We start from the raw sequence: 24,860 nt of genomic DNA, 5'->3' as shown, positions 1-24,860 counted from the left end.
CCTGTTGAGATAGAAGCCCACAGTCAACTTCTTTGAGAGTGTAAGAATCTTTCTTGAGAGAGTAAGTTTTTCTGAGGTTGTAGAGAATAGAGCACACTGTGAAGCAAGAAATTTGCCAGCCTTATCATTAAACATAGGATGCTGCAGTCATCAAGTCATAAGCCATTGCATCCACCCATAAATGTGAAACCTGGGGGAACTCTTGATGAAATCATGTTGCCCACTATCAAGTCTTTAGTTACTGCACCTGCCACCTGAAGCACTGACTTGAGACAGAAGATACTAGCCCTAGTCAAGGTGCTTATCAAAGGAATTTTTTCAAGGAGCCCAGATTCTTGCATCTTCCAATAGGTAGAAAACATCTGAATCCATTCACTTTTAATGTCCAGTTTTTCTTTCGTTAATCATCATATTCAGACATTCTGCATACCTGATCGTTGTACCAAAACTTCTGTAAAACCTGGATTTTCCTATCCTTCTTCAGAGCAGTCTTTTTGCAATACTTGAGAAGTTGTTCCTCATGATTAAGTTCTTATTAGAATGAAAGGCCTGATGAAGAAAACATAATTCTCCACTTTTGGACTATGCATTTTTCCCAGTCAGTAGCACACACTCTAGAACTGCAATATAAGGGATTCTTGTGCACCACCTCAGTGTTAACCTATTTTTACTTATTCCTACTTAGCATAGTACTGAAAGTCAAAGGTCAGCTATTATTAAAACGAGGGGATTCATGGTTTCATAAATTGGTGACATCAGTTTATGAAAACAGACAACCATATATGTTTACTTTACTTTTAGAAAGACGTTCTTTACTTTTAGAAACAATGACAAATTAATGAAGTGAAGGGACACCAGTGTAGAGTCTGAATTTATTCTGGCTAAAATAGCTCTGCAGTTAAGTTTGCCTTTTCTTTTTCTTTTTTTTTTCTTTTTTTGTTTTTGCTTTTGCTTTGTCTATATGTTCTAAAGCCATCCTGGGTACACATTTTACTTGACATGCACTGTGATGCTTTACTTATCACTAGCACCAATTAGCCAAGGACTAATTTTCTTTCTTCACAATGTTGTGTTAGTGTCTGCTGCCCAGAAAAATAAATCAGTTATTAGTGAATATAGCTGAGCCTCCCGTTTGAGCAGTCCTGCCATCTGCCTCTTGAGCCTCCTCTCCTACTCCAAAGCCAACTCCATTAGAGCACTCCACAGCAACAGCTCTCTACGACATACTTGGTATGTTACATATATCCTTCCTGCACTTTGTCCACAAGTCTGTTTTCTATGAGTCCATCCCTTTCTACACTCAAAATGGGTTATTTAGCACCTGTTTTCTGGATTCCACTTGAATGCATTAATATGCACACATAAATATTTATTTCTTTATTTTGTTGCCACAAACCTCAATTACTGTGTGTGTAATCTAATTCAGTGACCTAGGATCAAACCTGGGACTCCTGCTTAGGGATCATGGTGTCTTAGCCACTGGACTAACAGGGCAGGTTTTCTTTTCTTTTCTTTTTTTTTTTTTTCCTACTGATGGTCATTTGGAATGGTAAGAGGTGATATGTTGTTGTAGTTTTGATCCGTGTGCCTTTGATAAGTTGAGGTAGTTTTTGCTGTGTTCAGTTTTTGGAGAGTTTCTATCACAAACACTTGTTGAATTATATCAAAATTTTTTCACCCACTACTGAGGTGATCATGTGGTTTTAATCCTTCACTATACATTGATGTTCAGCTTCTGAAGAGTGTTTCCATATCTGGAATAAACCCCACACTTAATAATGGTATTCAATCCTTTTAAGGTATTGGTGGATTTTTTTGCTTATATTTTGCTAAGGATGTTTACCTCTGTTCATCTATGTGATATTGGTCTGTAACTTTCTTTTTCTGTGTTATCTCGGTGTTGGTATCAGTGTGATGGTGACCTTGTAGAATAAGTTTTGGGTTTTCCTTCCACTCAAGAATTTTGGAAGAGTTTCAGAAGTGCATGTGCTAGCAGTTCTCTGACTGGCTCATAAAATTTCCACGTGAAGCCATCTGGCTTTAAGTTTGTCAACTAGAATTTTTTCATTACAATTTCAATATTAGTGCTTATAATTGCTCTGTTCATATTTTCTGTTTCTTCTTAGTTGAATTTCTGTGCATTTGTCTATGGGTCAGATTCTAAAATTTATTGACTTATAGTTGTTTGCTGTTGGCTCTTATGATTCTTTGTTATTCCTGTGGTATCAGTTATAATCTCATCTTTCATCATGTCACACTTAATTGATTCGATTGCCCTTTTTTTCTTGATAAGTCTGGACCTTGATTTATCGATTTTGTTTCTCCTCTGTAAGAGACCCCTTTTAGTGGTACTGATTTTGGCTTCTGTTTGTTTTTTTTTTTTTCCCATCATTTCCTTTCTTTCATTTCTGCTCTGATTTTTATCATTTCTTCCTCTCCTATTTATTTTGGGGAATTTTCCCTGGTTTTTCTTCCTTCCTTAAATGCTTTAGATTAAAGATTATGTTGATTACTTTAGATGTGTAGTGTAGTTTTTATCAACTTCACTCTTCTACTGCTTTAGTATGCTCCATAACTTTCGGATAATCGTGTTTTTAATATCATTTATTTCTAAGATTTTTCGTTCATTATCTCTCAGATTTCATGAATGATCTCATGGCCATGTAAAGTTGTATTTATTAGTCTACATGGACTCATGTTTTTCAAGTCCTCTTCCACAAAATGTGCTATATAAATCATAGCATTGTGGTTATATATATATGATTGATGCAATTACCACTATCTTAAGTTTACCAAGGCTTGATTTGAGATCCACTTTGTGATATATCCTGAAGATATTTTATGTTCACTTTAGGAAAAAATGTATATTCTGCTGTGTTTCAGTGAAATGTCCTATAACGATCAATTAACTTTGTCAGGTCTCTTGTGCCTTTGAACACTTGTGTTTCATTTTAAACTGCATTTCTAAACTGGGGGATAATTTCTTTCCAATGTTGTGTTGTCTTCCGCTGTACAGCAGAGTGTATTAACATATAGGAGACCAAAGTCCTTTTCTGTATTGTTCATTGTCTGTTGTTACTTTTTCATTTTTCTAGACCCTTCAGAAATGGTTCTTGTCTTTCTGCATTCCATTTCTAGAATGTCTTATCACCTTTACTACCACAATATCCAAGCCACTTTCAGGGAGCCTGCCCATTTTTTCTTTCATTATGTTTTGAGTTTTTACCACCTTCTTTAGCCCACAACACATTTCTCTGTCTTCATATTTCCCTACTTACCATGTTAATGGTTATTTCTTCACAAACTGCTGCATTATATTTATTATGCCTCGTCTTCACTCCAAGTTGATAAAGCTGATTGAGTGGCTAGTGTTGGCTTTGGAGTTGGAGAGACTGACAACAATGTTCTTGAGTCTTCAGCTGAGTCTTCCCTCTCTAATGGTGGAACCATATCTGTTCATGTCATTTGTAGGTGTCTATGGGATTAGTCTGACATTAGGCAGTCTATCTGCTTATGAGTAGCTGTATTTTTCTGTCTTGCTTGTTGTGTGGTGTGACACATCAGCCATGGGTTGTGTAGGAAGTTGGGTGTAGTGCATCAGAGATTAAGAAAGAGGCCTTCATGGAGACTGTCATCAGTTGATATTCATGGTAGATGGGAATTCCCAGGTGTCCCATGATCCTGGCCTAAGTGTAAAAGGTGGTAGTGGAATGAAAATACGCCCAGATTCTTGGCCTCCAGAGGAGAGGAATTCAATCTGGGACAAGAGACAAGGCTGGATCACTCAGAGCTTTGTATAATAAAGTTTTATTAAAATATAAAGAGATAGAGAAAACTTCTGACATAGGCATCAGAAGGGTGCAGAAAGAAAACCCCCCTGTTAGTCTTCAGCTGCATGTTATATACTCACTAGCAGTCTGTTAATGAAAGAAAGGAGTGTTTTAAAACTTAGAGTGGTACCAGGCCCCCTCACCCATAAGATATATTTTGGGAGAATCTTGGCATCAGAAGACTCATCCCGGGCCATACAATTATTAACTTGAATCTTGTAGAAGGACATATTACCATGCAAATTTTTTTCTTTACATAGATGAGGGAAATAATACCTGAGTATAACATACTGTTTTGTCAAGTAGGTTCTGAGGCATTAGGTGGCACTGACTTGACGACAGAGTTTGGGGTAAAAGCATAGTAGAATAGCATATTTTAAGACAAGCATTTCCATAAGAAAAATGCATTGGTTATCTCAAGGTTTGAGAATAGTTAACTTCAGATGAAACCAAGTGTCATTATGGCAACATAATATTTTAAGAGAAACCACCTTTTAAATTTGTATAGAGAAGGGAAAAAAGCACAAAGATTGCTTGTTTGTTTCCTCCTGCCACTTAAGAGAAGTAAAAATGTCTGACACTTGCAGGCTATTTCCTTCATTTGGAGACCCCTGGCCTTCCTGCCTGCTAACCTCTCAGGTGCTGACGCCCGAAAAGATCATGCCCAACTTATGCCCAGAAAACTACAATGCCATAGTAAATATTGAGGAGATTAGAAAGTAACATAGATACATGACAAATAGATAAATAAATGAAAGGCACCACAATCAATAAACATTACAGAGAAGACAAGAGATTCATAAAGAGAACCAATCAAGTAAATCTCAATCAAGTAAAAAACAACACCAGAGCAGAGTGCCAACTGAAGAATAAAGAAAGCAAGTCTGACAAGAAGATCAGAACAGCCCCTACAGAATAACAAGAAACCACAGTTAATATAGAATACATACCTGTGTTAAAAAATGAAGTGATGCAACAGCAAGAAAAGACACAGAAAATAGAAAAGCAAAGTAAAAGTAGAAATACCAATAAAAAAATAAAAACATGGTTGAAATAATCTTCAAAGATCAAATCAATGTGTAGTAACAAAGAAGCCTACAACTGAGAAAAATGATGCACAAAAAAACACAACAACTGAAGGCATCAAAAGAATAACACGTTTCCTACTGCTGCATCTGAACGTGTCCTAGTCCTCAACATGGGACAGAGTGCTGGAGTCCAACTCCAGCAGCCAGGGATTCATCCTGAAGAGGTGAAAGGTGTTGGCGAATGAGATAGCCGCTCAGTTAATTATGGGCTGCCTGTTTATCCAAGTTTAAGATTATCTTTTATACTTTTACAGAACGATTAGCACAGAGGTTTGCCATTTTCAGTTTCCCCTCTCCCAGATTTATAATACCATAAATCATTCAGTGTAGTCCCTCAGTTGTGTCCGACTCTTTGCTACCCCATGAATCGCAGCATTCCAGGCCTCCCTGTCCATCACCAGCTCCCGGAGTTCATTCAGATTCACATCCAATCCAGACAGTGATGCCATCCAGCCATCTCATCCTCTGTCGTCCCCTCTTCCTCCTGCCCCCAATCCCTCCCAGCATCAAAGTCTTTTCCAATGAGTCAGCTCTTCGCATGAGGTGGCCAAAGTACTGGAGTTTGTGCCTCGGCATCATTCCTTCCAAAGAAATTCCAGGGCTGATCTCCTTCAGAATGGACTGGTTGGATCTCCTTGCAGTCCAAGGGACACTCAAGCGTCTTCTCCAACACCACAGTTCAAAAACATAATTATTAGGTGCTCACCATTCTTTACAGTCCAACTCTCACATCCACACATGACTACTGGAAAAACCATAGCCTTGACTAGATGGACCTTAGTCGGCAAAGTAATGTCTCTGCTTTTGAATATGCTATCTAGGTTGGTCATAACTTTTCTTCCAAGGAGTAAGTGTCTTCTAATTTCATGGGGGCAATCACGATCTGCAGTGATTTTGGAGCCCCCCAAAATAAAGTCTGACACTGTCTCCACTGTTTCTTCATCAATTCCCCATGAAGTGATGGGACCGGATGCCATAATCTTCATTTTCTGAATGTTGAGCTTTAAGCCAACTTTTTCTCTCCTCTTTCACTTTCATCGAGAGGCTTTTTAGTTCCTCTTCACTTTCTGCCATAAGGGTGGTGTCATCTGCATATCTGAGGTTATTGATATTTCTCCCAGCAGTCTTGATTCTAGCTTGTATTTCTTCTAGTCCAGCATTTCTCATGATGTACTATGCATAGAACTTAGATAAGCAGGGTGACAAAATACAACCTTGACGTACTCCTTTTCCTATTTGGAACCAGTCTGTTGTTCCATGTCTAGTTCTAACTGTTGCTTCCTGACCTGCATACAGATTTCTCAAGAGACAGGTCAGGTGGTCGGCTATTCCCATCTCTTTCAGAATTTTCCACAAGTTATTGTGATCCACACAGTCAAAGGCTTTGGCATAGTCAATAAATCAGAAAGAGATGTTTTTCTGGAACTCTCTTGCTTTTCCCATGATCAGCAGATGTTGGCAATTTGATCTCTGGCTCCTCTGCCTCTTCTAAAACTGGAATGAACATCAAAAAATTCACGGTTCACATATTGCTGAAGCCTGGCTTGGAGAATTTTGAGCATTACTTTACTAGCATGTGCGGTAGTTTGAGCATTCTTTGGCATTGCTTTTCTTTGGAATTGGAATGAAAACTGACCTTTTCCAGTCCTGTGGCCACTGCTGAGTTTTCCAAATTTGCTGACATATTGAGTGCAGCACTCTTACAGCATCATCTTTCAGGATTTGAAACAGCTCAACTGGAATGCCATTACCTCCACTAGCTCTGTTCGTAGTGATGCTTTCTAAGGCCCACTTGACTTCATGTCACAGGATGTCTGGCTCTAGACGAGGGATCACACCATCGTGATTACCCGGGATGTGAAGATCTTTTTCATACAGTTCTTCTGCATATTCTTGCCACCACTTTTTAATATCTCCTGCTTCTGTTAGATCCATACAATTTCTGTCCTTTATCGATTCCATCTTGGCATGAAATGTTCCCTTGGTTTCTCTGATTTTCTTGAAGAGATCTCTAGTCTTTTCCACTCTGTTCTTTTCCTCTATTTTTTTTTTTTTTCATTGATTGCTGAAGAAGGCTTCCTTATCGGTCCTTGCTAGTCTTTGGAACTCTGCATTCAGATGCTTATATCTTTCCTTTTCTCCTTTGCTTTTCATCTCTCTTCTTTCCACCGCTATTTGTAAGGCCTCCCCAGACAGCCATTTTGCTTTTTTTGCATTTCTTTCTCATGGCGTCTTGATCCTTTTCTCCTCTGCAATGTCAAGAATTTCATTCCACAGTTCATCAGGCACTTTATCTATCAGATCTAGGCCCTTAAATCTATTTCTCACTTCCACTGTATAATCATAAGGGATTTGATTAGGTCATACCTGAATGGTCTAGCGGTTTTCCCTACTTTCTTCAATTTAAGACTGAATTTGGTAATAAGGAGTTCATGATCTGAGCCACAGTCAGCTCCTGGTCTTGTTTTTGTTGACTGTATAGAGCTTCTCCATTTTTGGCTCTAGATAATACAATCAATCTGATTTCGGTGTTGGCCATCTGGTGATGTCCAGGTGTAGAGTCTTCTATTGTGTTGTTGGAAGAGGGTGTTTGCTATGACCAGTGCATTTTCTTCCCAAAACTCTATTAGTCTTTGCCCTGCTTCATTCTGCATTCCAAGGCCATGTGGTCACCAAAGGAGTCTGCCCTTAGATGCTTGTGGCACACTGGGATCTGCCGTGATGATCACAGGGGGTGGTATAGCTACTTGAAATGCTGGAGCCATGGTGGCACCATTTTGAATAGGAGCCAGCAGCCATAGGCAGAAAAGATTTGGCCTTAATGGGATCCTCTTCTAGCCTGTGTTTTCAGGAGCATGAGTGGTACTTCTGCTGGTCTTTCTCTATTGCCTTGAAGTAGGGGTTAACAGGTGGGAAGGTGAGGGTCTACCAAGATATCTCTACCTCCTGTATGTGATAATGCAGTAAGGTCCTCCCTCTTTGGCAGTTTGGGAATTCTCAAAAGACATTTCCTGCAACACAACTACTCATACGTAGACCATCAGGCCATCTCCACACAGTCAACAGCAGTCCTCTCCCAGAATGGCTCTCTAAATCCCGCCTTCTGGCTTCTGGACCCCATATACACTGGCTGAACTGCATTGCAGTTTGAGCCATACAGGGCCATGACACACATTGTCTATGTGGCTCTCGCTCTATCCAAATTATATTTCATCATCTGTTTTATCTTGTTTCCTTTCAGCCCAAGGTAATTTGCCCTTTATTGAAGGAGATTGCCTCATTCTGGAAATCTCTTCCCTGCTTCTCCATCTCCCACCACAAGGCAGAGGCTTTGTCTTATTTCTTCTTATCCTCCTTCTCCCTTCTTAGTTCCTTTCTACATAAGTATATTTGGAACCCGCATGGGACACTCAGGTGACCAAGGTCTTCTGCTAGTATTTATCTGATGCTGTGGGAGAACTATTGTGCATGTAGTAGTATTATTTGTGGTCCATTCATTGAGAGAGTTGCATTTCACATCTGCCTACAATTCTGCCTTCTTGGAACTTCTCAGTTTTTCCTGGCAATCTCTATTATTCTTCTTTCATTGACAGTAAAACAGGAAACATTAGTTGCCATGAGTCAATCCGTTTGATGGGACGTTGCTTACATGCACACTTAACTGGTTCTACTTTAACTTCCAACATGCAATCAAGCATATTGTGTTGTTGTTGTTTTTCTTCCCCCCTTGGAAATTTCTATTAATGAGTAATTGTCATCGGTATGAAGAAATGCAGAACTTTCCAGGTAAAATATAATAGCCTAATTGGGTTCAAAAAGTCAGCACTTGAATATATCTAGCTAGTTTTTGACGTTCCTGACATTTTCCCAAAGCACAGATCTCTGATTTCGGATCTTGAAGTGTAACTCCATTGAGTGGCTATCAAAGGTCAGAGACTGCCATGGGCATAATTTAATTCATGTAGAAAAAGATGGCAAGTTCATGGGAAATTACCAGTTGGCATTTGACTAGTTGAAAAAGAGAGAAAACAGAAACAGCCACAATGACCAAAAAATAAAATAACAAAACCAACAAACACAGGAATGTGTGGTTAATTATTTACTCATAAGAGGTACACATGAGTTGATATTTGTATGATAGAATAAACAAGGAGATAGCATACGATCATCTATATCTGCTTAACTGTCTCTGCTAATGACTTGGACACTGCAAATCACACACAAACCAAAAATAATAATAATGATAATAATAATTTTGTAAAATTTTTAGAGATAAGAATGAGAGAATACTTTATATGTTTCCTGGGAAACATGTATGGAAGTAAAGGTCCAGCAGTTAGAATTGGACACATTACAATGAACTGATTCAAAACTGGGAAAGGAAGAAGTCAAAGCTTTGTATTTTTGTCCTGCTTATTTAACTTTTGTGCAGAGAATACGATGAAAAAATAAAAATCTTGATGAAGCTCAAGTTAGAAACAAAATTTATGTGGGAGATATGAATAGCCTTAGTAATTCCAATGACAACACCGTAATGACAGAAGAAAAATAGTAAGTAAGGCGCCTCTCGATGAAAGCATTATCTGTTTCAAGTATAGACATTTAAAATGAGAGTGTCCTACATAAATTATGAAATTCTGTTTCACATGTGAAACTCTAGATGCAGATTTCAGGATGTGAAACATAAAATTCTCTATTATTCACATATACAAATCTGGAGAAAGTATTTCCAACTTAAAATACAGAATTCTCTGTACATCATATGTGAAATTATGGACACAAAATTTTCTGCAGAAAAATGTGGAAATTTTTACATTAGAGTCATGAAAATCTGGATGCAGATTCTTTGACAGGAAATAAAAAAATATCTACGTCACATATCCCAACATGGTCACATGAAACATGGAATTTTTTCATATTTGTAATTTGAAAACATTTGTGAAGTCTTTCCTGCATGAAATAATGAATACTGTCTAACATTTGAAAAAACCTGTGTTAATTTTCCTACAAGAAATAAAGAATTTGCCTGCAGATTTCATGCATGAGCTCTGAAATTCTCTATATTTCCATCAAACAAGTTTGAATTATAGTCTTCAGATATGAGATTTGAAATTCTCTCTCTTTCACATCTGATAATCTGGGGAGAAATGTTCTCATATGAAATATGAATTCTCAAATTTTCACATGTGAAACACTTTCCATATTCATACACAAGAAAGATAATTTTACATGATTCAGAAATTAAGGCCTGAACTAAATGGCAAGCATCAAACAGCTATATTTCATGTATTTCCCAAATAACATATAGAGTTTTCTGCATTTCTTTGATGAAAATCTGGGTGAAGATTTCTCTAGAGGAAATAGGGAATTAATATATTTTACATATTTAAAATCAAAACCCTTATGATTATATGATGGAAGTGATAAATAGATAAAGGGGATTCTATCTGATAGATGATCACCTGGAGACCTATGGATGGAGGTTTCCAATATTGTATAGGAAGCAGTGATCAAGAAAATCTGCAGGAAAAGAAATGCAAAAAGGTAAAGCCGGCACACTCAGCGTGGCCAAGAGGAGCTACCCCATGTCCGAGGTCAGGGCAGCGGCCAAGAGTGCCAGGCTGGGACTGCCCAGGAACAGCCGAGAGGAGCACCCTGGTCCAAGGACAGGGTCGGGACCCGGGAGGAGCCACCCGGCTTCCAAGGCCAGGAGCGGCAGCTGGGAGGAGACACCCCATGGCCGAGGCCGGGGGTGGCGGCCGGGAAGGACAACCCACATCCAAGGAGCGGTGGCTGCACTGGTGCAGGTGGGCCTAGAGGAGTTATACCACGTGGAAGGTCAGGAAGGGTGGTGGTGGTGTGATACCCTTCGTACAAGGTAAGGAGCAGTGGCTGCACTTTGCTGGAACAGCCATGAAGAGATACCCCATGCCCAAGGTAAGAGAACCCCAAATAAGATGGTAGATGTTGCAAGAGGGCATCAGAGGGCAGAGACAATGAAACCATACTCACAGAAACCTAGTCAATCTAATTACACTAGGACCACAGCATTGTCTAACTCAATGAAGCCAAGCCAGGCCCACAGGGCAACCCAAGATGGGAGGGTCATGGTGGAGAGGTCTGACACAATGTGGTCCACTTTGAAAGGAATGGCAAACCACTTCAGTATTCTTGCCTTGAGAACCCCAGGAACAGTATGAAAAGGCAAAATAATAGGATACTGAAAGGGGAACACCCCAGGTCAGTATGTGTCCAATACGCTACTGGAGATCAGTGGAGAAATAACTCCAAAAAGAAAGAAGGGAAGGAGCCAAAGCAAAAACAATACCCCGCTGTGGATGTGACTGGTGATGGAAACAATGTCCAATGCTATAAAGAGCAATATTGCATAGGAACCCGGAATATCAGGTCCACGAATCAAGGCAAATTGGAAGTGATCAAACAAGAGATGGCAAGAGTGAACGTCGGCATTCTAGGAATCAGCAAAGTAAAATGGACTGGAATGGATGAGTTTAACTCAGATGACCATTATATCTACTACTACAGGCAGGAATCCCTCAGAAGAAATGGAGTAGCCATCATGGTCAACAGAAGAGTCCAAAATGCAGTATTTGGATGCAATCTCAAAAATGACAGAATGATCTCTGTTCGCTTCCAAGGCAAACCATTCAATATCAACCTAATCCAAGTCTATGCCCCAACCAGCAATGCTGAAGAAGCTAAAGTTGAACGGTTCTATGAAGACCTACAAGACCTTGTAGAACTAAGACCCAAGAAATATGTACTTTTCATTATAGAGGACTGGGATGCAAAAGTAGAAAGTCAAGAAACACCTAGGTTAACAAGCAAATCTGGCCTTGGAATGTGGAATGAATCAGGGCAAAGACTAACAGAGTTTTGCCAAGAAAATCCACTGGTCATAGCAAACACCCTCTTCCAACGACACAACAGAAGACTCTATACATGGATATCACCAGATGGTCAAAATCGAAATCAGATTGATTATATCCTTTGTTGTTAAAGATGGAGAACCTCTATACAGTCAGAAAAACAAGACCAGGACCTGACTGTGCCTCAGATCATGAACTGCTTATTACCAAATTCAGACTTAACTTGAAGAAAGTAGGGAAAACTGCTGGACCATTCAGGTATGACCTAAATAAAATCCCTTATAATTATACAGTGGAAGTGAGAAATAGATTTAAGGGCCTAGATCTGTATATAGACCGCCTGATGAACTATGGAATGGGGTTTGTGGCATTGTACAGGGATCAAGACCATCCCCATGGAAAAGAAATGCAAAAAAGCAAAATGGCTATGTGGCGAGGCCTTTCAAATAGCTGAGAAAAGAAGAGAGGCGAAAAGAAAAGGAGAAAAGGAAAGAAATAAGCATCTGAATGCAGAGTTCCAAAGAATAGCAAAGAGAGATAAGATAGCCTTCTTCAGTGATCAATGCAAAGAAATAGAGGAAAAGAACAGAAAAGGAAAGACTAGAGATCTCTTCAAGAAAATCAGAGATACCAAGGGAACATTTTATGCAAAGATGGGATCGATAAAGGACAGAAATAGTCTGGACCTAACAGAAGCAGAAGATATTAAGAAGATGTTGCAAGAATACACAGAAGAACTATACAAAAAAGATCTTAATGACCCGGATAATCAAGATGGTGTGATCCCTCGTCTAGAGCCAGACATCCTGGAATGTGAAGTCAAGTGGGCCTTAGAAAGCATCAATAAGAACAAAACTAGTGGAGGTGATAGAATTTCAGTGGAGCTATTTCTAATCCTGAAAGATGATGCTTGAAGGTGCTGTGCTCAATATGCCAGCAAATGTGGAAAACCCAGCAGTGGTCACGAGACTGGAAAAGGTCAATTTTCATTCCAATCACAAAGAAAGGCAAGGCCAAAGAATGCTCAATCTACTGCACAATTTCACTCATCTCACACGATAGTAAATTAATGCTCAAAATTTTCCAAGCCAGGCTTCAGCAATATGTGAACTGTGAACGTCCTGATGTTCAAGCTGGTTTTAGAAAAGGCAGAGGAACCAGAGATCAAATTGCCAACATCCACTGGATCATGGGAAAAGCAAGAGAGTTCCAGAAAAAAAAAAATCTTTCTGTTTTATTGACTATGACGAAGCCTTTGACTGTGTGGATCACAATAAACTGTGGAAAATTCTGAAAGAGATGGGAATAGCAGATAATCTGACCTGCTTCTGGAGAAATCTGTATGCAGGTCAGGAAGCAACAGTTAGAACTGGACATGGAAGAACAGACGGGTATCAAATAGGAAAGGAAGTGCACACTCCATTTTCATTTCTAATTTCATTGATTTGATTTTTCTCCCTTTGTTTCTTGAAGAGTCTGGCTAATGGTTTGTCAATTTTCTTTATCCTTTCAAAGAACCAGCTTTTGGCTTTGTTGATTTTTGCTATGGTCTCTTTTGTTTCTTTGGCATTTATTTCTGCCCTAATTTTTAAGATTTCTTTCCTTCTACTAACTCTCAGATTCTCCAATTATTTCTTTTCTAGTTGCATTAGGTATAGATTTATGTTATTTATTTGACTTTTTTCTTGTTTCTTGAGTATGCCTGTATTGCTATGAACTTTTCCTCTTAGCACTGCTTTTATAGTGTCCCACAGGTTTTGGTTTGTTGTGTTTTCATTTTTATTAGTTTCTATGCATATTTTGATTTCTTTCTTGATTTCTTCTGTGATTTATTATTCAGCAGTGTATTGTTCAGCCTCCATATGTTGGAATTTTTAATAGTTTTTCTCCTGTAATTGACATCTAATCTTAATGCATTATGGTCAGAAAATATGCTTGGAAGGATTTTGATTTTTTTTTTAAATTTATCAGGTTTAGATTTATGGCCCAGAATGTGATCTATCCTGGAGAAGGTTCCATGAGCACTTGAGAAAAAGGTGAAATTCATTGTTTTGGGGTGAAATGTCCTATAGATATCAATTAGGTCTAACTGGTCTAATGTATTATTTAAAGTTTGTGTTTCTTTGTTAATATTCTGTTTAGTTGATCTGTCCATAGGTGTGAGTGGAGTATTAAAGTCTCCTGCTATTATTGTGTTATTGTTAACTTCCCCTTTCATACTTGTTAGCACTGTTACATATTGCGGTGCTCCTACATTGGATGCATATATAATTATAATTGTTATATCTTCTTCTTGGATTAATCCTTTGATCATTATGTAGTGGCCTTCTTTGTCTCTTTTCACAGCCTTTGTTTTAGTCTATTTTATCAGAAAATTGAGAGATCACAACAGAAAACACAGAAATACAGAGGATCGTAAGAGACTACTACCAGCAATTATATGCCAATAAATTGGACAATGTAGACGAAATGGACAAATTTTTAGAAATGTACAACTTTCCAAAACTGTACCAGGAAGAAACAGAACATCTTAACAGACCCATCACAAGCACGGAAATTGAAACTGTAATCAGAAATCTTCCAGCAAATAAAAGCCCAGGTCCAGACCGCTTCACAGCTGTATTCTTCCAAAAGTTTCGAGAAGAGCTAACACCTCTCCTCCTCAAACTCTTCCAGAAAATTGCAGAGGAAGGTCAGCTTCCAAACTCATTCTATGAGGCCACCATCACACTAATACCAAATTTGACAAAAAAAAAAAGAAAACTACAGGCCAATATCACTGATGAACATAGATGCAAAAATCCTCAACAAAATTCTAGCAATCAGAATCCAACAACGCATTAAAAGATCATACACCATGTCCAAAGAGGCTTTATCCCAGGGATTCAAGGATTCTTCAATATCCGCAAATCAATCAATGTAATTCATCCCAGTAACGAATAGAAAAATAAAAGCCACAGGATTATTTCAATAGATGCAGAGAAGGCCTTTGACAAAATTCAACATCCATTTATGATAAAAACTCTCCAGAAAGCAGGAATAGAGGGAACATACCTCAACATAATAAAAGCTATATATGACAAACCCACAGCAAACATTATCCTCATTGGTGAAAAATTGAAAGCATTTTCCCCTAAAGGCAGGAACAAGACAAGGCTGCCAACTTTCACTGCTACTATTCAACATAGTTCTGGAAATTTTGGCCGCAGCAATCAGAGTAGAAAAAGAAATAAAATGAATCCAAATTGGAAAAGAAGTAAAACTCTCACTGTTTGCAGATGACAGGATCCTCTACATAGAAAACCCTAAAGACTCCACCAGAAAATGACTAGAGCTAATCACTGAATATAGTAAAGTTGCAGGATATAAAATCAACACGCAGAAGTCTCTTGCATTCCTAGACACTAAAAACGAGAAAGTAGAAAAAGAAATTAAGGAAACAATTCCATTCACCATTGCAACAAAAAGAATAAAACACTTAGGAGTATATCTACCTAAAGAAATTAAAGACATATATATAGAAAACTATAAAACACTTATGAAAGAAATCAAAGAGGACACTAATAGATGGAGAAATATACCATGTTCATGGATCGGAAGAATCAATATAGTGAAAATGAGTATATTACCCAAAGCAATTTACAAATTCAATGCAATCCCTATCAAGCTACCAGAGATATTTTTCACAGAACTAGAACAAATAATTTCAAGGTTTGTATGGAATACAAAAACCTCGAATAGCCAAAGCAATCTTGAGAAAGAAGAATGGAATTGGAGGAGTCAACTTGCCTGACTTCAGACTCTACTACAAAGTCACAGTCATCAAGATAGTATGGTCCTGGTACAAAGACAGAAATAAAGATCAATGGAACAAAATAGAAAGCCCAGAGATAAATCCATACACATTTGGACACCGTATCTTTGACAAATGAGGCAAGAATATTCAGTGGAGTAAAGACAATCTCTTTAACAAATGGTGCTGTAAAAACTGGTTAACCACTTGTAAAAGAATGAAACTAGTTCACTTTCTAATACCACACACAAAAATAAACTCAAAATGGATTAAAGATCTAAACATAAGACCAGAAACTATAAAACCCCTAGAGGAGAACGCAGGCAAAACACTCTCCGGCATAAATCGCAGCAGGATCCTCTATGATCCATCTCCCAGAATTCTGGAAATAAAAGCAAAAATAAACAAATGGGATCTAGTTAAAATTAAAAGCTTCTGCACAACAAAGGAAAATATATGCAAGGTGAAAAGACAGACTTCTGAATGGGAAAAGATAATAGCAAATGAAGCAACTGACAAACAACTAATCTCAAAAATATACAATCAACTTATGCAGCTCCATTCCAGGAAAATAAACGACCCAATCAAAAGATGGGACAAAGAACTAAATAGACATTTCTCCAAAGAAGACATATGGATGGCTAACAAACACATGAAAAGATGCTCAATATCACTCATTATTAGTGAAATGCAAATCAAAACCACAATGAGGTACCACTTCACACCAGAATGGCTGCGATCCAAAAATCTGCAAGCAATAAATGCTGGAGAGGGTGTGGAGAAAGGGAATCCTCCTACACTGTTGATGGGAATGAAACCTAGTACAGCCACCATGGAGAACACTGTGGAGATTCCTTAAAAAATGGCAAATAGAGTTGCCTTATGACCCAGCAATCCCACTGCTGGGCATAAACACAGAGGAAACCAGAATTGAAAGAGACACATGTACCCCAATGTTCATCGCAGCACTGTTTATAATAGCCAGGACATGGGAACAACCTAGATGCCCATCAGCAGATGCATGGATAAGAAATCTGTGGTACATATACACAATGGAGTATTACTTAGCCATTAAAAACAATACATTTTAATCAGTTCTGATGAGATGGATGAAACTGGAGCCTATTATACACAGTGAAGTAAGCCAGAAAGAAAAACACCAATACAGTATACTAACACATATCTATGGGATTTAGAAAGATCGTAATGAGGACCCTGTGCGCGAGAGAGCAAAAAAGACACAGATGTGTAGAGCGGACATTTGGACTCTGAGGGAGAGGGAGAGGGTGGGATGATTTGGGAGAATGGCATTGTAACATGTATACTATCATGTAAGAATCGAATCGCCAGTTTATGTCTGTTGCAGGATACAGCATGTTTGGGGCTGGTGCACAGGGATGACCCAGAGAGATGTTATGGGGAGGGAGGGGGAACGGGGGTTCTTGTTTGGGAACGCAAGTACACCCGGGGTGGATTCCTGTCAATGTATGGCAAAACCAACACAGTATTGTAAAGTGAAATAAAGTAAAAATAAGAATTAAAAAAAAAGAAGAAGAAAATAAGTGCATCAAGGCTGTATATTTTCACCGTGCTTATTTAACCTCTATGCAGAGTACATCACGGGAAATGCTTTACTGGAAGAAACACAGGCTGGCATCAAGACTGCTGGGAGAAATATCAATAACCTCAGATATGCAGATGAGTCCACCCTTATGGCAGAAAGTGAAAAGGGACTAAAAAGCCTCTTGATGAAAGTGAAAGAGGCGAGTGAAAAAGTTGGCTTAAAGCTCAACTTTCAGAAAACGAAGATCATGGCATCTGGTCCCATCACTTCATGGGAAACAGAGGAGAAATAGTGGAAACAGTGTCAGACTTTACTTTTTTGGGGGCTCCAAAATCACTACAGATGGTGACTGCAGCCATGAAATTAAAAGACACTTACTCCTTGGTAGAAAAGTTATGACCAACCTAGATAGTATATTCAAAAGCAGAGACATTACTTTGCTGACTAAGGTCCGTCTAGTCAAGGTTATGGTTTTTCCTGAGGTCATTGTATGTATGTGAGAGTTGGACTGTGAAGACGGCTGAGTGCCAAATAACTGATGCTTTTGAACTGTGGTGTTGGGAAAAAACTCTTGAAATTTCCTTGGACTGAAAGAAGATCCAACCAGTCCATTCTGAAGGAAATCAGCCCTGGGATTTCCTTGGAAGGAATGATGCTCAAGCTGAAGCTCCAGTACTTTGGCCACCTCATGTGAAGAGTTGACTCAATGGAAAATACTGTGATGCTGGGAGGGATTGTGGGCAAGAGGAGAAGGGGACGACAGTGATGAGATGGCTCGATGGCATCACTGACTCAATGGACGTTAGTCTGAGTGAACTCCAGGAGTTGGTGATGGACAGGGAGGCCTGCCGTGCTGCAATTTGGTGGTCACAATGCATCGGACATGACTGAGCGACTGAACTGAACTGAATAGAAAGTTACCTGTCCTCAAAAAGAGCTGAGAAGAGTAGTGAAGCTAAATGAAAAGAGAAAAAGAAAAACGATACACATTTGGATGCAGAGTTCTAAGGAATAGTAAAAAGAGATAACACCTTCCACAGTTATCAAAGCCAATAAATAAAGGAAATAAATAGAATTGTATCCTTACTGATCTCGTCAAGAAAATCAGAGATTCCAAGGGAAAATTTCATACACAGGTGGACACAATAAAGGACAGAAATGTTACGGACATAACAGAAGTAGAAGCTATTAAGAGGAGGTGGGAAGAATAAACAGATGAACTATGCCCAAAGGATCTTCATGACCCAGTGAAGGACGATGGTATGATCATTCACCTAGCGCCGGACGTCCTGTAATACAAAGTCTAGGGGACTTAGGAAGCATACTTACCAACAAAGCTCGAGGAGGTGATGGAATTCAGTTGAGATATTTCAAATTCTGAAAGAAGATGCTCCGAGTGTGCTGCCCTCTATATGCCAGCAAATTTGGGAGACTCAGCTGTGGCCAGAGGACTGCAAATGGTCAGTTTTCTTTCCAACCGCAAAGAAAGGCAATCCAAAGAATGTTCACACAACTGCTTAATTGCATACATCTCACACAGTCGCGGAGAAGGCAATGGCAACCCACCCCAGTACTCTTGCCTGGAAAATCCCATGGATGGAGGAGCCTGGTAGGCTTCAGTCCATGGGGTCGTGAAGAGTCAGACACGACTGATTAACTTCCCTTTTTCTTTTCACTTTTATGCCCTGGAGAAGGAAATGGCAACCCACTCCAGTGTTCTTGCCTGGAGAATCCCAGGGACAGCAGAGCCTGGTGGGCTGCTGTCTATGGAGTCGCACAGAGTCGGACACGACTGACGCGACTTAGCAGCAGCAGCAACAGCACAGAGTCGCAAAGACCTGCTCAAAATTCCCCAAGCCAAGTTTCAACAGAATGTGAACCATGAGTTTCCAGATGTTCAAGCTGGATTTACAAAGGGCAGGGGAATCCGAGATTAAATTGTCAACACCTATTGGGTCCTCCAAAAAGTAAGAGAACTCCAGGAAAGCATCTACTCCTATTTGCCTATGCAAAAGACTTTGATTGACACAACAAAATAACACAAGAGAAAAATGACATGAAAACGTTAAACATTCTTCAAAACACGGGAATACATGCCTCCCGAGAAGTCGTACATCCATGTAAATATAATAAATATTTATCAACTGGGAAAATTTTCTCAGTAAATAGCAAAGGCGAATTATGATAGTAGTGCAGGTTATAGAATGTTGCTGAGTAATGTGTAGAGCATTTGATTGGTTATTACGTTTCTTTATTGATAATTTAGTAAGCACTTAAAATGTGTCATTGGCAGGATCTATGTTTCAGCTCATGTGAAAGATACATTGAGGACCTGATATCTGTGCTCTCCTTCATGGGAGGGCAAACAGAAGTTCCTTCCAATCCGAAGAAAGTGTTGAGACAAAGTTGTGAGAAGGGGCTTAGCATGATTGAAAATAATTTGCATGATTGTAGCTTCAGAAGCACAGTATAAGAGAAAGATAATGAAATTACTAAGGAAAACAGATATCATGTTGTTCGAGAACTTTTTAACCACGCTGATGTGCTGCAGTCACCACCAGGAATTTATTCTGTCTTTGTGGCAACAGATAAGCAACGTCTAAAAATGCATTTGGAATTATAGGGTGGAATCTTGGTGTCAGGAAATAAAGAGGGTCCTTAAGGACAGCAGACCAAAATGACCCTATAGAATACGACTTGTAAAGTACATATCTTGTGCTGACCATGGGCCAGTCACTGATTATGTCATGTTATCTTTGTTATCACAGTGATGGCATAATTGTGATCAAGATTTTAAACATGCTGCAATATCTATATTTTCAAGGACAGAATGAATTTCTATAATGAAAGGATTCGCTGTCTAACATTTTAAGACTCTACCAGTAACTAATAGAATATAATGTGTGAATGCACCAAAGTTCATACTGTGTATTTTCATTTTTCTAACTTTATTTGCATCTCTTCCTTCACCCATACCATCCTAATTTAGCACCCCTTCATTTCATCAGGGATGGTTTCAGAAATCACTTTACACCCATTACCTCTTTTCGCTTTGTTCTCATTTTCTTGCTTACGAATATTATATCCGGTGTCATTTACCTAGGATGCATAACGAATGTTTTCTTGAACTGACGTGTTTATAAAACCATGCATTAAAATAGCCAACCATTGAACTAAAGCCTCATTTTACTCTTCCTTGTTTGAAAATTAAAAAATGAAACTATGAAGATGAACATGGAAATTTATTGTTCAAATACAAGAATTGTAGATATCTGTTGACATCTCCGAATATAAATTTCAATCTCCTTTAGGCTCCATAATCTGACACGTATTTGATAGGTCAGTTTTAATTAGGATGGTTTTCACATATTGATGATTGTTGATGAGTTTACTCGGAAGAGAGGAGGCAGCTGTATAAGCGATTGTTGGCACTGAGAACCATGAGTTGCCTCTCTCTTGCAGGTTAAGAAAAAGACTGTCATGGGCTGACATATCGCTATGCCTGTCTGGAAATTTAGAAGGTTCCACCATCAGTCCAGAATAACTGCTCTGTAATGGAGATTCGATGTGGTTCTGAGAAGTAGATGCAGTTGTAGTAGCAAAGTCCTCAACGTGGCCATTTACTTGAGTGCAGCTGCTCTTTGAGTGCCAATTAAAAATGCTCAACTTTTGTAAAACTTCAGGTTGATCTACCACAATCTGGTCTGTGTGTCTAACTGATATTGCTGATGGGGTAGGTAAGTCACATGGAGATAGGGCACTTGTATTAGTGACTACCTGGCTAGTATGAGGCTTTTGTATGAAAGGCACACTTAAACTTGTGGAGGCTGGAAATGCACTCTCTCCACTCATTTCTGGAAGAAATTCAGAGTTATGATCATCTTTTTTGACACTTGCTTTAGCATGCTTCTTGTTACCTTGAACTAATGAAGATATTGGAGACACATTGTTAATTCCAACTCTTCTTTGCATTCTTACTAAAAGTTGGGGATGGCCTCTTTTGAAATTTGGATTATAGTAGGTCTGTAACTAAAATCAAAGAATTAAATTATTTAGTTTCTTTATAAACCAAGGTAAAACTGACAAAGCTAAGTTATAAAAACGTATTCCTTTAATAGAACCAATTAAATAACACCAAATCAAATACCTTTGTTGGTAGTTTTAACAGGTAACATGTTAGAAAGAATATGCTCAACTAAAAGTATGTCGTATGTATACAGTAAATACCACTTTAAGTAGCTTCAGAACTTCTGTCTGGGAGGGGGGTTCATGTTTGGGAACGCATGTAAGAATTAAAGATTTTAAAATTAAAAAAATAAAAAACTAAAAAAAAAAAGGAAAGTTTGTTAACATCCAATATTTTAACCTCCAGCTGTTTTCAACTTCAAAAATATAAAACTTTTTCAACAACTTGTTATCTCAAGTTTAAATTCTGTTTTAGCTACATATATGAACATGCTTTCTAGGTCACATGGTTTAATCTGACATGTTGGCAATAAGTGAAAATTTTGGAATACCTTACTCAAAAGAGAGATGTTGTTTTCTTCTTCCAGAAAGACAGGTAGTGAAGCCGATCTTTGAACAGTTTGTCGCTTTTTATGAAATCCATAAAGGTTAAGCTGTCGAATTAAACTTTTCATACTCTTGGTTTCAAATATTCTGAAAGGATCCTTTCTTTCCAAGACTTCTTTCTTAAAGAGTTCTTCATTGATCACTATACATGTGCCTGTGTCATCCCACCAAATAGATACAAACTGATCATTTTCAACTATATTCCAAAGTTTTTGTGGAAATGTGAGTGAAAGAAAATCATTCACATCATCTGTTTCAGAGACAGAATATGTGTAGTGTGGCCTTTTGATTACCAGATCCTCAGACAAAGCCTGAAAAGCATATTCTTCAATCATAGATCTCAAAACTGAGTCCCCAGTTGTATAATCATACAAAGAAGGTCTAATGGAGGTTTCTGAACCAGTGGGTTCATCTTTAGGAAACCCATCTTGAATTTCTGAAGAAATATGTGCCATCTCAGAGAAACATTTCTTCAGATAATTTTCTCATTTGTCTGGTTCAGCTTCAAATTATGTCTGCCTGTCCTGCAGAGAGAAACTCTCTAGACCATCACAGAGGTCCTCCCAGTCAAAAAGCTGTGACATCGCAAAATTACTCATCTCCTAGCAATCGAAGGTTAGTTGTGACATCACAAAGTCACTGGTCTCCTAGCAATTGAAGGGTAATGTTCAACCACTGTTTACTTCAGCATCAACTTAAAATACAGACTGTTTACAGAAATAGTAACCAAAACCATGAAGGACATAAAATCTCTTTACTAAAGAGTTTTTGTTGTTGTTGTTGTTGTTGTTGGTTGCTGTGTTTGGGATAGCCTTTCTCTTTCTGGCAGTTTGTGGTTCCTCTTTATTGTGGAGGTTCCTCCCTGTGGGTGGGGTTGGACAAGTGGCTTGTCAAGTTTTCTCGTTAGGAAAGTTCGCGTCAGTGTTCTGGTGAGTGGAGCTGCATCTCTTCTCTCTGGAGTGCAATGAAGTGTCCAGTAGTGAGTTTTGAGATGTCTATGGATTTGCTGTTTGGGCAGCCTGTATATTGAAGCTCCGGGCTATGTTCCTGTGTAGCTGGAGTATTTGCGTGGTATGTCTTGCTCTGGAACTTACTGGCTCTTGGGTGGTGCTTGGTTTCAATGTAGGTATGGAGGTTTTTGGATGATTTCTTAAAAAAAAAAAAACAAATTTATTTATTTTAATTGAAGGATAATTACTTTTCATTATTGTATTTGTTTTGCCATACATTAACATATATCCGCCACAGGTATACAAGTGTTCCCCTTCCTGAACCCCTTCCCTCCTCCCAACCCCTGCCATCCCTCTGGGCTATCCCAGTGCACCAGCCCCAAGCATCCAGTATCATGCATTGAACCTGGGCTGGTGACTCATTTCATATATGATATTATACATGTTTCAATGCCATGCTCCCAAGTCATCCCACCCTCTCACTCTCCCACAGAGTCCAAAAGAATGTTCTAGACACCTGTGTCTCTTTTGCTGTCTTGCATACAGGGTTATCGAAAAATCACATCAATAAATCTAGTTTGTTTCTGAAATACAAGTGATTTATCATCCTTCTATACACACATTCTTAATATTCAGTAGTGTTACCCTCGCAAACTTGGTCTACTTGCTTCTGTGCAAAAAAATTTATGAACTGACTGGGTTTCAGTGGGGGGGGGGGTAAGTGCTTATTGTAGGACTGAGCAAGGTGTCTTAGCAGTTGGTGCTTCAAAGATGCAAATCTCCAAATACTTTCAGGGGAAATATTTTAATGGCTGAGTGAGGGTGGAACATGGGGTCTGTGATCAATATTGGGACATTCTACTAATGGCCTATTACTGAGGATATTGAGAGTCCACATCATCGACCGTCTAGTTCCAACTAGGTACTTAAATTTCAGCCTGGTTTGGGCTTTAGCATATCCAAAACTGTTCACAGGATATTGCTCAGAATGTTATAGATGGCCCTTGCTGCTGCTGCTGCTGCTGCTGCTAATTCGCTTCAGTCGTGTCCGATTCTGTGTGACCCCAGAGATGGCAGGCCACCAGGCTCCCCCGTCCCTGGGATTTTCCAGGCAAGAACACTGGGGTGGGTTGCCATTTCCTTCTCCACGATGGCCCTTGAGGAGGGATTAAAGACCCTTGAATTTGCTTAATGGCTACGTCATAATTATTCTCTATTGCTTGATTATTTTCCTTAGTTTCTGTCCTTTCTAGGTTCTCTGATTAAAATTACTTTTGAACATGAGGAGGTCAAAAATCTCCTACCTCTCTCTCTCGATTTCCATGCTTTTCAATCTTAAGAAGGGACTGCTTAGTACAAGAAAGGAAAAACAGTCTTGGACTTAGAGCTTGATCATAAATGTAACAGAAAATCTCAGTGCAGGTTCAGTTTCTTTTTCAGGTTTCCCAGCTCTTGGAGTGATTGAGTCAGCAATAACTTTGGCTCTTTCCTGTTGAGATGGAGCATGGAGTTGGAAACAATTCTAAAATCTAAACTTGGTATCAATAGTTTATGTTATGAAAACATATCTCTCTATTATATCAAACCTGGTCTGGCTATTCATTTGACAAATAATATTACACATGTTTCAATGCCATTATCCCAAATCATCACACTCTCGCCCTCTCTCATAGAGTCCAAAAGACTGTTCTGTACATCTGTGTCTATTTTGCTATCTCACGTACAGGTTTATCATTACCATCTTTCTAAATTCTAATATAGGCGCTAGTTTACTCTACTGGTATTTTTCTTTCTGGCTAACTTCACTATGTATAATAGGCTTCAGTTTCATCCACCTCACTAGAACTGATTGAAACATATTCTTTTTATTGGCTGAGTAATACTCCATTGTGTATATGTACCACAGCTTTCTTATCCATTAGTCTGCTGATGGACATCCATCATGCATCCATGTCCTGACTATTAGAAATAGTGCTGTGATGGATATTGGGGTACACTTGCCTCTTTCAATTCTGATTTCCTTGGTGTGTATGCCAAGCAGTGGGATTTCTGGGTCATATGACAGTTCGATTTACAGTGTTGTTTTTTTAATTTTTTTTGTATGTGTTTGTTTGTTTGTTTTTTAAGGAATCTCCACAGTGTTCTCCATAATGGCTGTACTAGTTTGCAATCC

The 24,860-nt window shown here is 38.8% G+C and overlaps 1 protein-coding gene across 1 annotated transcript; it reads right to left on the bottom strand.

Annotated features, from left to right (window-relative positions):
• Window positions 1-20,386: 20,386 nt before the first annotated feature.
• LOC138929853 (heat shock transcription factor, Y-linked-like) lies at window positions 20,387-22,192 on the bottom strand. Its single transcript, XM_070289565.1, has 2 exons — window positions 21,683-22,192; window positions 20,387-21,194 (listed from the first exon to the last, which is right to left on the bottom strand). The coding sequence occupies exons 1-2, from the start codon at window positions 22,190-22,192 to the stop codon at window positions 20,463-20,465; spliced, it is 1,242 nt and encodes a 413-aa protein (XP_070145666.1). The 3' UTR covers window positions 20,387-20,462.
• Window positions 22,193-24,860: the final 2,668 nt, after the last annotated feature.

This window comes from Ovis canadensis, chromosome Y (assembly GCF_042477335.2).
Source record: "Ovis canadensis isolate MfBH-ARS-UI-01 breed Bighorn chromosome Y, ARS-UI_OviCan_v2, whole genome shotgun sequence".
Taxonomy (NCBI): domain Eukaryota; kingdom Metazoa; phylum Chordata; class Mammalia; order Artiodactyla; family Bovidae; genus Ovis; species Ovis canadensis.
Note: the sequence above shows the minus strand (reverse complement) of the source record. Positions and strands in the feature narration are given on the sequence as shown.